The 13,871-nt window shown below is 40.6% G+C and overlaps 1 protein-coding gene across 1 annotated transcript in view; it reads right to left on the minus strand.

Moving 5' to 3' along the window:
- Nucleotides 1–1,520: 1,520 nt before the first annotated feature.
- Nucleotides 1,521–13,871, minus strand: part of TBC1D5 (TBC1 domain family member 5) — a 533,564-nt gene continuing 521,213 nt past the window's right edge. Inside the window, exon 23 of the mRNA XM_060248746.1 lies at nt 1,521–5,384. Within this exon, the coding sequence (XP_060104729.1) occupies nt 5,088–5,384 (297 nt within the window). The 3' untranslated portion in view covers nt 1,521–5,087. The remainder of the gene's footprint in view (nt 5,385–13,871) is intronic.

Here is a 13,871-nt window from a genome sequence, read left to right on the forward strand (position 1 = left end):
AGTACATTGTACCTATATTTAATGATATATTAAAGAACTCTACTGGGAAAGGTGCAACTGGCTCTTCTCATCTGCTTAATGGTTTAAGTGGTATCATTGCTCCCATTTTGAAATTATATTCATTTAGAAAATTTGTTACAGTTTTTGCTTCAAGTGTGTCTTCATTTTCTGTTGTGTATAAGTTGCAATATTTGTGTTGCCCTTAATATGTGTCATTAGTGCTGGCCCAAGGGTGCATGGCGCCCCAGGCAGGCGCCTCACCACCACCGCCGCCCACAGCGCTGCAATGCAGCGCCGTGCTTCATCACATTCCCCAAGGGTGCTGCATTGAGGTGCCCACCCACCCCCTCCTACCCTTCCTGTTGCCTCCCCACCCCACGCAATCACAGCACGCCATGCCGAGGCCCTGCTGGCCGTGATGTGCATCTTATCTTTTGAAGGACAGGTTGAAGACTTAGAAGCCTTCTCCAGCGTGTCCTTTGGAAGATAAGATGCACACTGTGTCGCGGCCAGCAGGGCCCAGGTGTGGCACGCTGTGATCATGCCAGGGGGAGGCAAAGGGATGGGAAGGGAAAGGAGGGGCGGGTGGCAGGCAAACTAGGTGCTTGCCTGGAGCACCGGGAGGGAGCCCAATTTGGCACCCCCATCCTCCCAGCGTCCCCATCCTCCCAGCGTCCTGGAGAGCTGGTTTGGTGTAGTGGTTAAGTGTGCGGACTCTTATCTGGGAGAACCGGGTTTGATTCCCCACTCCTCCACTTGCACCTGCTAGCATGGCCTTGGGTCCGCCATAGCTCTGGCAGAGGTTGTCCTTGAAAGGGCAGCTGCTGTGAGAGCCCTCTCCAGCCCCACCCACCTCACAGGGTGACTGTTGTGGGGGAGGAAGGTAAAGGAGATTGTGAGCCGCTCTGAGACTCTTCGGAGTGGAGGGCGGTATATAAATCCAATATCTTCTTCTTCTTCTAGGCAACTGCCTAGTTGGCCTAGTGGGCAAGCCAGCCCTGTGTGTCACTCTTCAACACAATGCATTATGGGATCCACATTCAGAGATAGTAAAGAGTCCAGTTGCACCTTTAAGATTAATGAATTTTATCATAGCATAAGCTTTCGAGAAACACACCTCACAGCTCCACTTGCACCTGCTGGAATGGCCTTGGGTTAGCCATAGCTCTGGCAGTGGTTGTCCTTGAAAGGGCAGCTGCTGTGGGAGTCCTCTCAGCCCCACCCACCTCACAGGGTGTCTGTTGTGGGGGGGGGAGATAAAGGAGATTGTGAGCCGCTCTGAGACTCTGATTCAGAGTGGAGGGTGGGATATAAATCCAATCTTCTTCACTTTGTCACATTCAGAAATGTGTGAGGTCAATGGGGCTGACATTTGCTTCCTGGTTGTTTGAACTTCATATACCTTTCTTCTCATGGCTTGAGGGTTGTTTCTTGATTTAGCTTTATTTTCCTGCCACTTCTGCAAACTTAAGTGGGGCTGGGATAATACTTTTCGAAAAAAACCCAAAGGGCAATTCCAATAGTTTGCATGTTCTTTCTTTAATAAAAGAAGCCGGATATTCTTCTAGAGGAAAGATAAGCATCTCCAAAGCTACAAGAGCACACAGTCAATACTTGGTCATCAGCATTCTGCAGTAACGTGATCAACATTACATGCAAAAGACTTGAAACAATCATAGATGGTATAGATGCAAAAAGTGTAAAAAGAATCCAATGCTCCTCTAACAGGTAGAACAATGTCCCATACATTAGCACTAATCAGCAGTTTATGCCGTGTATTATTTTCTATCAGATTAATATTATCCATGAACAATATCAGCAGGTTACCTTTAGAAGCGAGAATAAACTGGAATCTTAAAGTAGAAACTGCCCTCCTAGTATAAACCTAATGGAGGCAATGGGGTTTTACTATATGTATACAAAAGCCAAACACTTCCAGTACTATCAAACAGCAAACTTCGGTCTAACTGAAATTTTGAGACACAGTGGGACATGATAACACCAAAATGGACTCCTCTAATGGACTTACTAAGGTTTCCTTTGTCTCCATCACTTTAAAGCACTCGGATACAGGCATCGAGAAAGTAAAGATATGCTAATTATACCAAATTGTGAAAAAAGATCCCCTCAAGATTAAAAAAAAAATCAGCTGTATTTCAAACATACAATATTAATGAATAGAAAAAATCTATTTTTCTATAGAAATTGCATTGTTCTATGGCACTGAGAGTGTTGTGGCAAAAAAATCCCTGAAATCAGTATTCAGCAAAAAGTCAAACATACAAAAAAAGACAAAACATATTCAATAATCCTCCCCCCCCCCCCCAAAAAAAATCTCATGAAATATGATCTGCACTTTTAAATAGCAATCTGCTCCTAATGGCATTTGTCCCTGTGCCATCGTAGCAATAAATCTAGGCAGAAAGGAATACGTTTAGTAACAGTTTAAAAGATCAAAATTAATCATCAGCCATGTAATCCTCTCTCTTGTCATTCTTAAAGAGTCAAGGAAATTAAATAGTACTGTATACAGACTATAAGGCAGCATCCTGAGGTGGTTTTACTGTGAAAGTTCAAATGAGGGGGAATGCCAGGTTTAAGCCAGCACAGAAATATTGCATAACCACAGCATGTTTAATTCTTGCAACCAGTTCCATAGCCAATCAACAGTTCTACACATAATATAAACTGGGCACTTGGTTTAGCTGTATGCAAAACACCTCAGTGTTACTTTCACTTTTGCAAGGGACAGGGGCATTTTTGATTGAAGAATTAATTCAGCTGTGTCTGAATATGTCATCCTGAACCTGCCATCATGCAATAGCAATTATCTGTCTTTTGCCCAGGACATTAATGGATTCAAAACTAACAAAAAAGAACCATGGCATTTCAGCCCCAATTGAATTCTGAGAACACCACTTAGTTCTGGGAGAGCCAATTCACCAAACACATTGTTCCATTTTCTTCATGGCAGAGTGCTATTACGGATTTTACACTGCTTATTCCTCTCTCTCCCTCCCACCAAAATACCACCTGATCTGCAGCAGTCAATACTGTGCATGAAGAAACTAGAATTGTATTCTCAGGAGAGCTGTTTGAAAACAGATTCTTTGGTGCTGTGGGATCAGGCTGCAGTTTGGTTCAGCATGACTCATGCTGCAGATGGGTGGGCAGAAGTATCCTTAATGCAAGTTACAATTACTATTAATCATCATTAACGTCTTCATGGCCTATCACTTACCCTGCAATTGCATTACACTGTTATGGTTTTTTCTGAGTGTGCTCAGTTGAGAAAAAAACCCATGGAGCACTAGCTCCTTACTTGTACCTTTTGTGGCCATCTTTTCTATAGAACAGGGCTCAAAAAAAAGGCTGCATTAATACAGACAATTCCACCCCCCACCCCCTGGTCCCAAACAAGGCGCCTGGAGAAAATGAAGTACAAAATCCTTGGTAAAAAGTCTTTCCTAATGTGCTACCCATTTCATGTATGAGAGACTGTCATTTCTGAGTGTGGCAGAAAAACAAATTAAACTGCTAATTAGGTCTTTTTAGAGGCTGACAAAATGGAGTCATTGACCCCTTCTCTTGACTAGACTTGGAGGAATCTTCTCAAGGTATATTTATATTCCAAAATGAGGAGGTAGGCAATGCAATGTGTTATAAGGGCCCATTTCCTCTCATAGCTCTACAGTGTCCAACCTGCAAGCCAAAAGCAGTTTCGAATTTATGCGGCTTGGCACCAGTTCCATGATAAGGTGAAAGCTCTCAACAGGGCAACGATTTGGGCCAATTAATCTCCTTTTCAACAGACCCAGATTCTTTCCTTGGAGCCAGGGAAGTCAGTCAGCATAATCTAGGGCAATGCTTGCTATACAGTTTTGCACTGTTGCTGCCTCTGAAAAGAGGGAGAGCTAATGCAAAGGGAGAGTGTGCCTTGATATAGTTCAGAATTGCTGCTCTTCAGTGAAGTTATCATCTGGTTATTCTCATAAGCAGTGGGGGCGGGGAGATACTCAGAGCAAAAACTACTTTGAACACAGTTTCTAAGAACTAGAAAGGTGCATTAGCACCGCTCTGTTAAGTGTTATTCAGTTTGAATTAGTGCTGGGTACTACTGGAATATTAATTCACCTTGGATTTTGCCTTGTCACAGAATAAACCGCTTCCTGAAATATTTTAGCCTGCCCCAATACTGAGAGAAACTGGCTCTTCAGTGAAATGCGACATCAATGAAAGTAAAAGTACTGGGAATTGTATTGCCCTTGGTGGGAATACTGTGGAGATTGTGTGCATTTAAAAACCAAAAGCACAACAGGAAACTCTTTCAGTAAGGACTGAGGAAACTCTGGTGGCCCTGAAACAGCTATCATAATATATTTTGGGCTATAATTAAACTCGCTGTCTGTAAAAATGCTGGGAATCAAGCGTGTACTGAGCGGCTCCTTAAGTACTTCAAGGAGTTTGATGTACAATTAATTCATATTACCTTACAAGATTGCTTTTGGTTTACCTGATATTAATATTGATCTGTTTTTCCTACCATGTGTAAGTTCAGTTTGCCTCAGCACTTGTCTTACGGTCAGGAGATTTATCTGAATCCCTTTAAAAATGTACCTTACTTGCTTTCTGTCATATTTTAGAAGGAGTATCTTACTCTTTCTTGAGATGAAATAATGTAGTACTATCTGGTTTCCTCTGGTATGTTTTCCTCATATTTGGGCAAGATCTGTCAACCTCATCTGATCACATGTTATCTGTTGCCCCGTGATGAGGGACTACAAATTATTACTTCAATATTCCAGGATGCTACAATCAAAGTAAACTTGCAAGTACCTGTAGTCATACAGTAGGTCTTTGATATTAAGATGTACATGTATTAAAGGCAATCATGACAACCTACTTTAAAAATTTTCTCTTCTAAAATAATGCAATGGATAGCCTTTACCACATCTGGCTTTGACTGAATATTTAGGCTGTATGAATCTGGAGTCACCCTTGATTCAGAGTCCACAAATCCTGTGGAACCATCAGCAGATGAGCTGAGAAGTCATAACTCTCATCATAGACTTTTTCTGAAGATGTACTTAAATTTCCAGGGGGCTCACAATAGTAAAGTCAGAATCCTTGCTGTTGTTGCTGCTGTCATCATCAGGGCTGGAACTGAGGTTGCTAGAAGAGGCAGACATGGAACCCATCAGTGGGTCTGAAAAGGCTAAAGAAGAGCGAGATGGAACCTCACTCTTAGTCATTGCTTCCTTGCATGGTGGCACAGTCTGCACACGCTCAAGAGCATTGCTAACATTTACTTCCTCTTCCTTGGAAACTAGGATATAGTCATCGCTGTGCTTGTTGTCAGAGCTTCTGCTTGTGTCAGAAACATCCTATGAAACAAAAACATGAAAGATTTAGAATGTCAGTGGATCAAAGCAGACACAATGGGTACACTCACACACAACTGGATTTTTACTATGTAAGAATGGCAAAATCCATTTGCAAACAGTCACTGGCTGAAAGCATGTATTGATTGATCCATAACTAGATCTTCTGAGTGTTTTTTTTTTAAAGTAACATTACAGCCATGTAAGGCTGCTATCCAAAATTGCTGTCATTCAGGGAAAGGAAAAGTGGTTTAACCCTTTTTACTCCTGCAGTTTTATCTCTTGAATCAACCTCTCACTCCTCCTAGATGAAGGAGATCCATACCTATCATTTTTTCTTCCAAGGTTAATAAGAGCAAATGGCAGGGAGTTGTTGACAGGTGAAAACATGCAAGGTAGAAGAGTTGAAACCTTGTCACCTTCCTGCATGGCCCTAATTCACACTGAGTCTGATACTTACATCTTTAATAAAACATTGAGAGGTACAAAATCTCTATCCATCATAGCTTGACCCTCTAATTTATTATGCCACATCCATTTCATCTCCTATTGCAGCTCGCACTATATCTTTACTAGAGTGGTTGCACTGACCCTGTAATCAATGCTGCATGAAAGTACATCAATCCGTACTGGGAACCACAATGACACAAACTATTAAAAAATACTACAAACACTGTGTATGATAAATTTTGTTTTTAGTATTTTTACTATATGTGTTGTGAAAATACACTATATAATAATATGCTATAAAACTGTGTGTCAGGAAATACAAACATATAGTTTTGCAGCATGTTATCAATTATATAGTATATTTTCCTCTACGTATTAGTAAAAATGCTAAAAACAAAAGATGTCATACACAATCTTTGCAGTTTTTTAATAGCATGAAGGTACATGCCAGAAAAGGTATACCTGAAGGGGATTCCTTTGGGGACTTCCGCAAATAAGGGTACTCTTGAAAATCACTGGGTTTATATTTGTTAAAAGTGTTCTATCACAAGTTCTATAATATATACAATAAATACAGCACAGTTCTAAAAAAGAGCTGCTCCCCTCTAAGCCCACCAACTTCAGAAGGGTATAACTTTACTTGGGATTGCACTATTAAGGTTATCTGTACTACTCTGCTCCACCTTGCAATGCTTGGGAATGGAATACTTGCATGCTTTCTTAAATATGACGAGGTACTCTTCCTCTCTGAACATGGATATTCTCTGTATGTAAAAATTTGTCATGTGTGAGAAACATCAGTTAGGCTTAATACTAATTGTAGCATTTTAAAATAACCTGTTTGTACAGGTTAAAATAAGAAATCTAAGTCTCTACACTATCATTTTTTCAACTTGTGTCCCTACCAAAATATAAACTTTCTTTGAAATATGTTAGTTTTTCTAATGCTGGTATTTCCAGAGGTGAAATATCTCCACACTACTTTCTCTGCCAATTTCTGCTCAGGAAAACTCATAGTGACATGAAGCATGTTTTCTCCCATCTGTCGCTGCTATTGAATAAATGAAAAATGACAGCATTATACTTCCAGTAGCTTTGAAAGTTAACAACCTTATACCCAGTGCCATATGGCTTCCCAGAACATTTTTCCTGGTGAGGATTTGCTAGTAGAACAAAACTTATTCTTGACCACCTACAGTACAGTAAGCTGAAACAAACCAAAAATACTTTAAAATGGCCTGCAAAAGTTGTAAGAGTGCTTCTCTCTCACCATCCATGAAGTGTGAGGTAGTTGGACAAATGGAAAGCGTTCTGTGGGGAGCAGAAAAATAGTTCTAATCCCATCTCAGTTTAAAAAAAAATATTATTATTATTATTATTATTATTTAAAAAAAAAACAAGAACAGGAGAAGATTCACAGAGGGATTTTGAACTCCCCTCTGGGTCAGCTCATATGTAAATTCCATCCAAGGTAGCCTTTTTCAATCATGGTAATGCAGTTTAGAGATAGTTTTAGACTCTGGTTTTATGACAGCCCCATTAGGTGATTTTATATATATATATATATATACAGGATGAAACTACAGCCTGCTTTCCCCCAGCTATCGACCCCAACATCTGGCCTCAGCAGCACCACTGGGATACCACTTCACAGCACTTAGTACAAAATATGCATATTTAATTAAATATGATTTATTCTGCCTTTTTCCTATGCAAATTCTAAATATTAGGGCTGCCTCATAATCCAATGCTCACTAGTACAGTAGATATACTATAGTATTTATACTACACTAATTTAGTCAGCTGATGCCACGTGGCAATTTGGTCAATGCCAACAAGTCTTGGGCTTGTGTGCTCCCTCCTCCTGCTTTTGCATGATGCAACTTCCTACTTTCCCTTCATGGCACTGTGGTTTGCTCTTAAATCCAAACTAGTAAGGTATGGTTGGTACTTGCTTTCCAGGCCATATCTGGCAGCTACAGCCAAATTGTGGTTCCCAATTTTGGTGGGAGACAAACACAAGCCACAGTTTCCCAGTTTGGTTGTACTGGCAGACTGGTTGCTGTGAAACAGGAGACAACTGCAGTGCACAAAGAGGAAGAAAGGAGAAGATGGACTAGAAGCCTATGAGTTTGAAACTTGCAGGGGCAAAACTGTAAACTTCTCAACTGCCTGGAAAAAAAAATCCTGACACTTCAGTAGAGGCAGAACAAGATGTTATTCACCAGGTACATATACTAAAATTGAAAACTCCATGTCATGAAAAGCTTCAGCTGCTTAATTAAACCTCTGTTAAAGAACATTTCCCCCCCCTTCCTGGCCTTATGGTAACCCCACAAAAACATGGTATGGCATTACATATAAACGGAGACAATCATCAGATATACTCAGCAATGTTGGTAGTTATAATTAAGTTTTATTTCTTAGAATTTAACAAGATAGTCATAGGATCCAGCTGAGCAGAAAGGACTCTTAGAACCCAAACATTGGCATTTTTTAAAATTATGAAATAGAAAATGGGTAGTTTGTGATCTTTCTGTCAAGTATACAGTAGTCTTATGGTAAATAATTCTACTGATGCAGAAGAAAAAGAGACATACAAGACTCTTTTCCTACAAGGAAACATAACGTGTGTATGTGTGGGGAAGCCCTTGGGCATTGTGGTGGTGATGGAAAGTGTCATCAAGTCACAGCTGACCTATGGTGACCCTGTGGAGTGTTCAAGGTTAGAGACATTCAGAGGTGGTTTGCCACTGCTTGCCTCCATGACACAACCCTAGCATTCCTTGGAGGTTTCCCATCCAAATAATAGTCAGGGCCAACCTTGCTCAGCTTCTGGGAATCTATGAGATAGGCTAGCCCAAGCTATCCAGGTCAGAGCATGACTCAGGAAAAACAGCATTTTCCATTCCCACTGAAGTCCTTCCAAAGATAGGGTGTGTAGATGCTTGATAAGAGCCACTATGCAAAATTGAGCAGATCTGGATCTAGAGGGCAGAACTTCTTTGAAGCCTTTATGGGTTGCCTTGAGTTGCATGATGGGAGAAAGGTGGGCATAAACATAATGAAGAAATAAAGACGGTGGGGAATATAATTTCACCTATTTTGGAACTCATTGCTAATAATGGTTTTCAAACATGCATAACACCATGGCAAAAAATGGGTCACACATGAAGCAACCTTAAATGCAGCAACAACCTTTATTGGCATAGGAACTATAGTAATAACAGAAACCCTAAATGGTCTGGACTAGACTAGATAAATTGGGAGGCATGACCAATCAAAGCTGCATTAAATACGCACAGAAAATGAGCAGTTTCATTTATTTTAGTGCTAATACATTTCCAGGACAAACAACAACACACCAGAATGTTCTAATTCCTGTTCCTCTTTCAAAATCAGTGCCTACATGCCCCAAGTACTTTGGCAAAACTAATAAAACAACAGCCCCACTAATGCTTAATCACAGAGATATTTTAACATATATCTGTCTAATTCTAAGGGCACAAAATATAAACTTCACCATAGACAAAGTAACATGCCTATAATTACCAGCCACAATAGATGAAAATCATGGGAACAGCAAGGGAACCTGCTCAATAAAGGTAATCTATATCTAGCTCTTACGAATAATAACAAAACACAAAATGAGGTACAGTTTTGATTACAGCTCTAAAGCTTTCTTTAATGCCTTCTCTTCTCTTACTGAGGTGTGTTGCTGCTGCGGTACAACTCGGGGAGGGAAAGGAAGGCACATACATGGCTTGACTTTGCAAAATCAATTTAAAGGTGGGCAAACTTGTGCTGCTTTGGCTGAGCTCAAATAAAAGCAGAACAATATCTGATGCAAGCCCAACAATGCTGATGCAAGTCCAACAAATGACAAATCAGAGAATCCAACAGAATGTAGAGTCCGAATGTAAGCGAACCTGAGGAAACAAAATAGTGTTGCATTTTGCAAGACCTACAGAACTAATTTCAAAGCACAGAATCCAACCTGGCAACCTGATGCCCAGCCCTAAAAGAAGACGACGCAGACACACAGCAAAATTAAAGAAATAACAGTCCTCTGAGTCTTAAAACACTGGCTGCCAATAGTTACTCCTGAATATTTCCAAAACTTTTTAGGACCATTTCCCAGTATCTTGAAAAATCCCGGATACCTTCTAGACACCTTCCATGGAGACAGATCAACAGAGAAAGCTGTGTTTGTCTGTAGCAGTAGCAAAGATCCAGTAGCACATTAAAGACTAACAAAATTTGTGACAGGGTATGAGCGTTCATGAGTTATTGCTCACTTCTGGAGAAGTGAGCAGTGACTCATGAAAGCTCGTATCCTGTCATACATTTTAGTTTTTAAGGTGCAACTGGACTTTTACTTTTATCAGGAAAGGAAAGGAAAGGTCCCCTATGCAAGCACCAGTCGTTTCCGAATCTGGGGTGATATTGCTTTCACAACGTTTTCACGGCAGACTTTTTACGGGGTGGTTTGCCATTGCCTTCCCCAGTCTTTTACACTTCCCCCCCAGCAAGCTGAGTACTCATTTTACCAACCTCGGAAGGATGGAAGGTTGAGTCAACCTTGGGCTGGCTACCTGAATCTAGCGTCCGCCGGAATCGAACTCAGGTCATGAGCAGAGAGTTCAGACCACAGTACTGCAGTACTGCTGCTTTACCACTCTGTGCTTTTATCTGGACACCTAAATATATCCAGAAAATACTGATGTTTTTCAGATATATATATTTAGACAGGAAATATTTGAATGCACATCTGTATTCTAAGTTGAATTGATACTAAAACTGGGAAGACCTACAAGAGTAAGATTTACCAATGAATTATGATGGTCTCATTAGGTTTGGTACTGGGCCTTTCTCACTCCCACAGGTGGTCTCAGCAACATTCATGTCCACATAAAGAAGGCAAATCAATTTTTCCTTTCACACTCATAGAATCATAGAGTTGGAAGGGACCATAAAGGCCATCTAGTCCAACCCCCTGCTTAGTGCAGGATCAGCCTAGAGCATCCCTGACCAGTGTTTGTCCAGTCACTACTTAAAGATTGCCATTAAGGGGAAGCTCACCACCTCCCTCAGTAGCTGATTCCACTGTCAAACTCTAACTGTCAAAAAGTTTTTCCTAATATCCAGTTAATACCTTCCCATCCTAAACCTATTATTAAGAGTCCTCTCCTCTGCTGCCAACAGGAACAGCTCCCTGCACTCCTCTAAATGACAGCCCTTCAAATACATATAGTGAGCAATCATGCATCCCTTCAACCTCCTTGTCTCCAGACTGAACATTCAGAGACATGTATGTTCTTATTAATTCTGGGAAAAGGCTGATTAACTATTGGCTCTTATCTTTTCAAAGGGAATGTGGCCATTTTGTTGCTTCTGCATGTCAGTAACTGGAACATTTATATTAGGACATTTTAAAGTAACAGTGGGTATACCTTTTGTTGAAGAAAAGCATGCATTTCTAATTTGTGTTTTATTCCATTAATCCCATGTGCTGCTGTAATGGGTTTCTTGCAAGAAAACAATTTTTGCTGTCTTTCTAAATTGTCTTTGCCCTTTAACATTAATACTGAGCTCCTTTATTTTCAGTGACATCCACATTCTTCTCCTTTTCTCAATATATCAGACAATTTAATACAATCAAGACAATTCATTTTGATCTTGTAAAGCTTTTTTATTAATTTTTTTTGTTTTTGTGTTTTTCAATCCTTCTCTCTCTAAACTGCTGAAATACCTACTCATTTACCCTGTCTGTACTTTTTTCCTGCCCCTACAACTTCTACTAAAAATGTAAAGTCTTCATCTTTTTAAGATTTTGGAATTTCAGAACCATCTCTTTATCTCTGGATCTAAATTTCTGTATATATATTTATAATTTTATCTCCCACAAGTGTGCTATATAACGTGAAATATACAGACTGTTAAAACAGCAGTGTCATTTTCAATATATATCAAAATGCTCTGAGTTTGGGTTACAGTTAAGTCCATTTAAATTCAAATAACAACAATAATGTTAATGTGCTTTATGCAGTATCTTTAATTAAGTTCAAATAACAGCTATAAATGTTAAGATGCTCTGTGTTGGAGTTCCAGTTAAATTCAGGTAGCAACAACAGAAGTTAAAGCCAAGCAGCACAGTTTTCCCTTTGCTGTTCCAGCAAGATCTTTCTTGGTGATTGGTGTGTGTGTGTGTGGGGGGGGGGCGCAAGCAGGTGGCCTTGCTTACGGCACCAAAAAGCCTGGCCCCAGTCCTGGGCACCACCCTTCAACACTCCTGTTTACAGAGACAGCTGAACAGAACAAAAGTAATTAATTTGCTCTACTACTTTATTCCAAAAGTTTGACACTGTTGGACATTTCCACCACGTATGATATGGGGAGCCTTTAATTTTACAATTCCTCCAACAATCTGAACTTGAGACCCTAGAGATTTTACTCATAGTGACAGGATTTAAATACCAAAGTGAATACATTTTTTAAAAATTGGAGATGAATAAACTTTCTTCAAATATATTAGAAGTAGGAAACCAGCCAGGGAGGCAGTGGGGCCCTTGGATGACCATGGGGTAAAAGGATTACTGAAGGAGGATAGGAAAATGGCTGAGAAGCTAAATGAATTTTTTGCCTCCGTCTTCACTGTGGAAGATGAGAACTTTTTGCCCGCCCCAGAACCACTAATTTTGGAAGGGGTATTGAAAGACCTGAGTCAGATTGAGGTGACAAAAGAGGAGGTCCTACAACTGATAGACAAATTAAAAACTAATAAGTCACCGGGTCCGGATAGCATACATACGAGAGTTCTGAAAGAACTCAAAGTTGAACTTGTGGATCTTCTAACAAAAATCTGTCATCTTTCATTGAAATCTGCCTCCGTTCCTGAGGACTGGAAGGTAGCAAATGTCACCTCCATCTTTAAAAAAGGTTCCAGAGGAGACCCGGGAAATTACAGGCCAGTCAGTCTGACTTCAATACCAGGAAAGTTGGTAGAAACCATTATCAAGGACAGAATGAGTAGGCACATTGATGAACACGGGTTATTGAGGAAGACTCAGCATGGGTTCTGTAAGGGAAGATCTTGCCTCACTAACCTGTTACATTTCTTTGAGGGGGTGAACAAACATGTGGACAAAGGAGACCCAATAGATGTTGTTTACCTTGACTTCCAGAAAGCTTTTGATAAAGTTCCTCATCAAAGGCTCCTTAGAAAGCTTGAGAGTCATGGAGTAAAAGGACAGGTCCTCTTGTGGATCAAAAACTGGCTGAGTAATAGGAAGCAGAGAGTGAGTATAAATGGGCAGTCTTCGCAGTGGAGGACGGTAAGCAGTGGGGTGCCGCAGGGCTCAGTACTGGGTCCCATGCTCTTTAACTTGTTCATAAATGATTTAGAGTTGGGAGTGAGCAGTGAAGTGGCCAAGTTTGCGGATGACACTAAATTGTTCAGGGTGGTGAGAACCAGAGAGGATTGTGAGGAACTCCAAAGGGATCTGTTGAGGCTGGGTGAGTGGGCGTCAATGTGGCAGATGCGGTTCAATGTGGCCAAGTGCAAAGTAATGCACATTGGGGCCAAGAATCCCAGCTACAAATACAAGTTGATGGGGTGTGAACTGGCAGAGACTGACCAAGAGAGAGATCTTGGGGTCGTGGTAGATAACTCACTGAAAATGTCAAGACAGTGTGCGTTTGCAATAAAAAAGGCCAACGCCATGCTGGGAATTATTAGGAAGGGAATTGAAAACAAATCAGCCAGTATCATAATGCCCCTGTATAAATCGATGGTGCGGTCTCATTTGGAGTACTGTGTGCAGTTCTGGTCGCCGCACCTCAAAAAGGATATTATAGCATTGGAGAAAGTCCAGAGAAGGGCAACTAGAATGATTAAAGGGCTGGAGCACTTTCCCTATGAAGAAAGGTTGAAACGCTTGGGACTCTTTAGCTTGGAGAAACGTCGACTGCGGGGTGACATGATAGAGGTTTACAAGATAATGCATGGGATGGAGAAAGTAGAGAAAGAAGTACTTTTCT

The sequence above is a fragment of the Heteronotia binoei genome, chromosome 10, assembly GCF_032191835.1.
Source record: "Heteronotia binoei isolate CCM8104 ecotype False Entrance Well chromosome 10, APGP_CSIRO_Hbin_v1, whole genome shotgun sequence".
In the NCBI taxonomy this organism is placed as follows: Eukaryota; Metazoa; Chordata; class Lepidosauria; order Squamata; family Gekkonidae; genus Heteronotia; species Heteronotia binoei.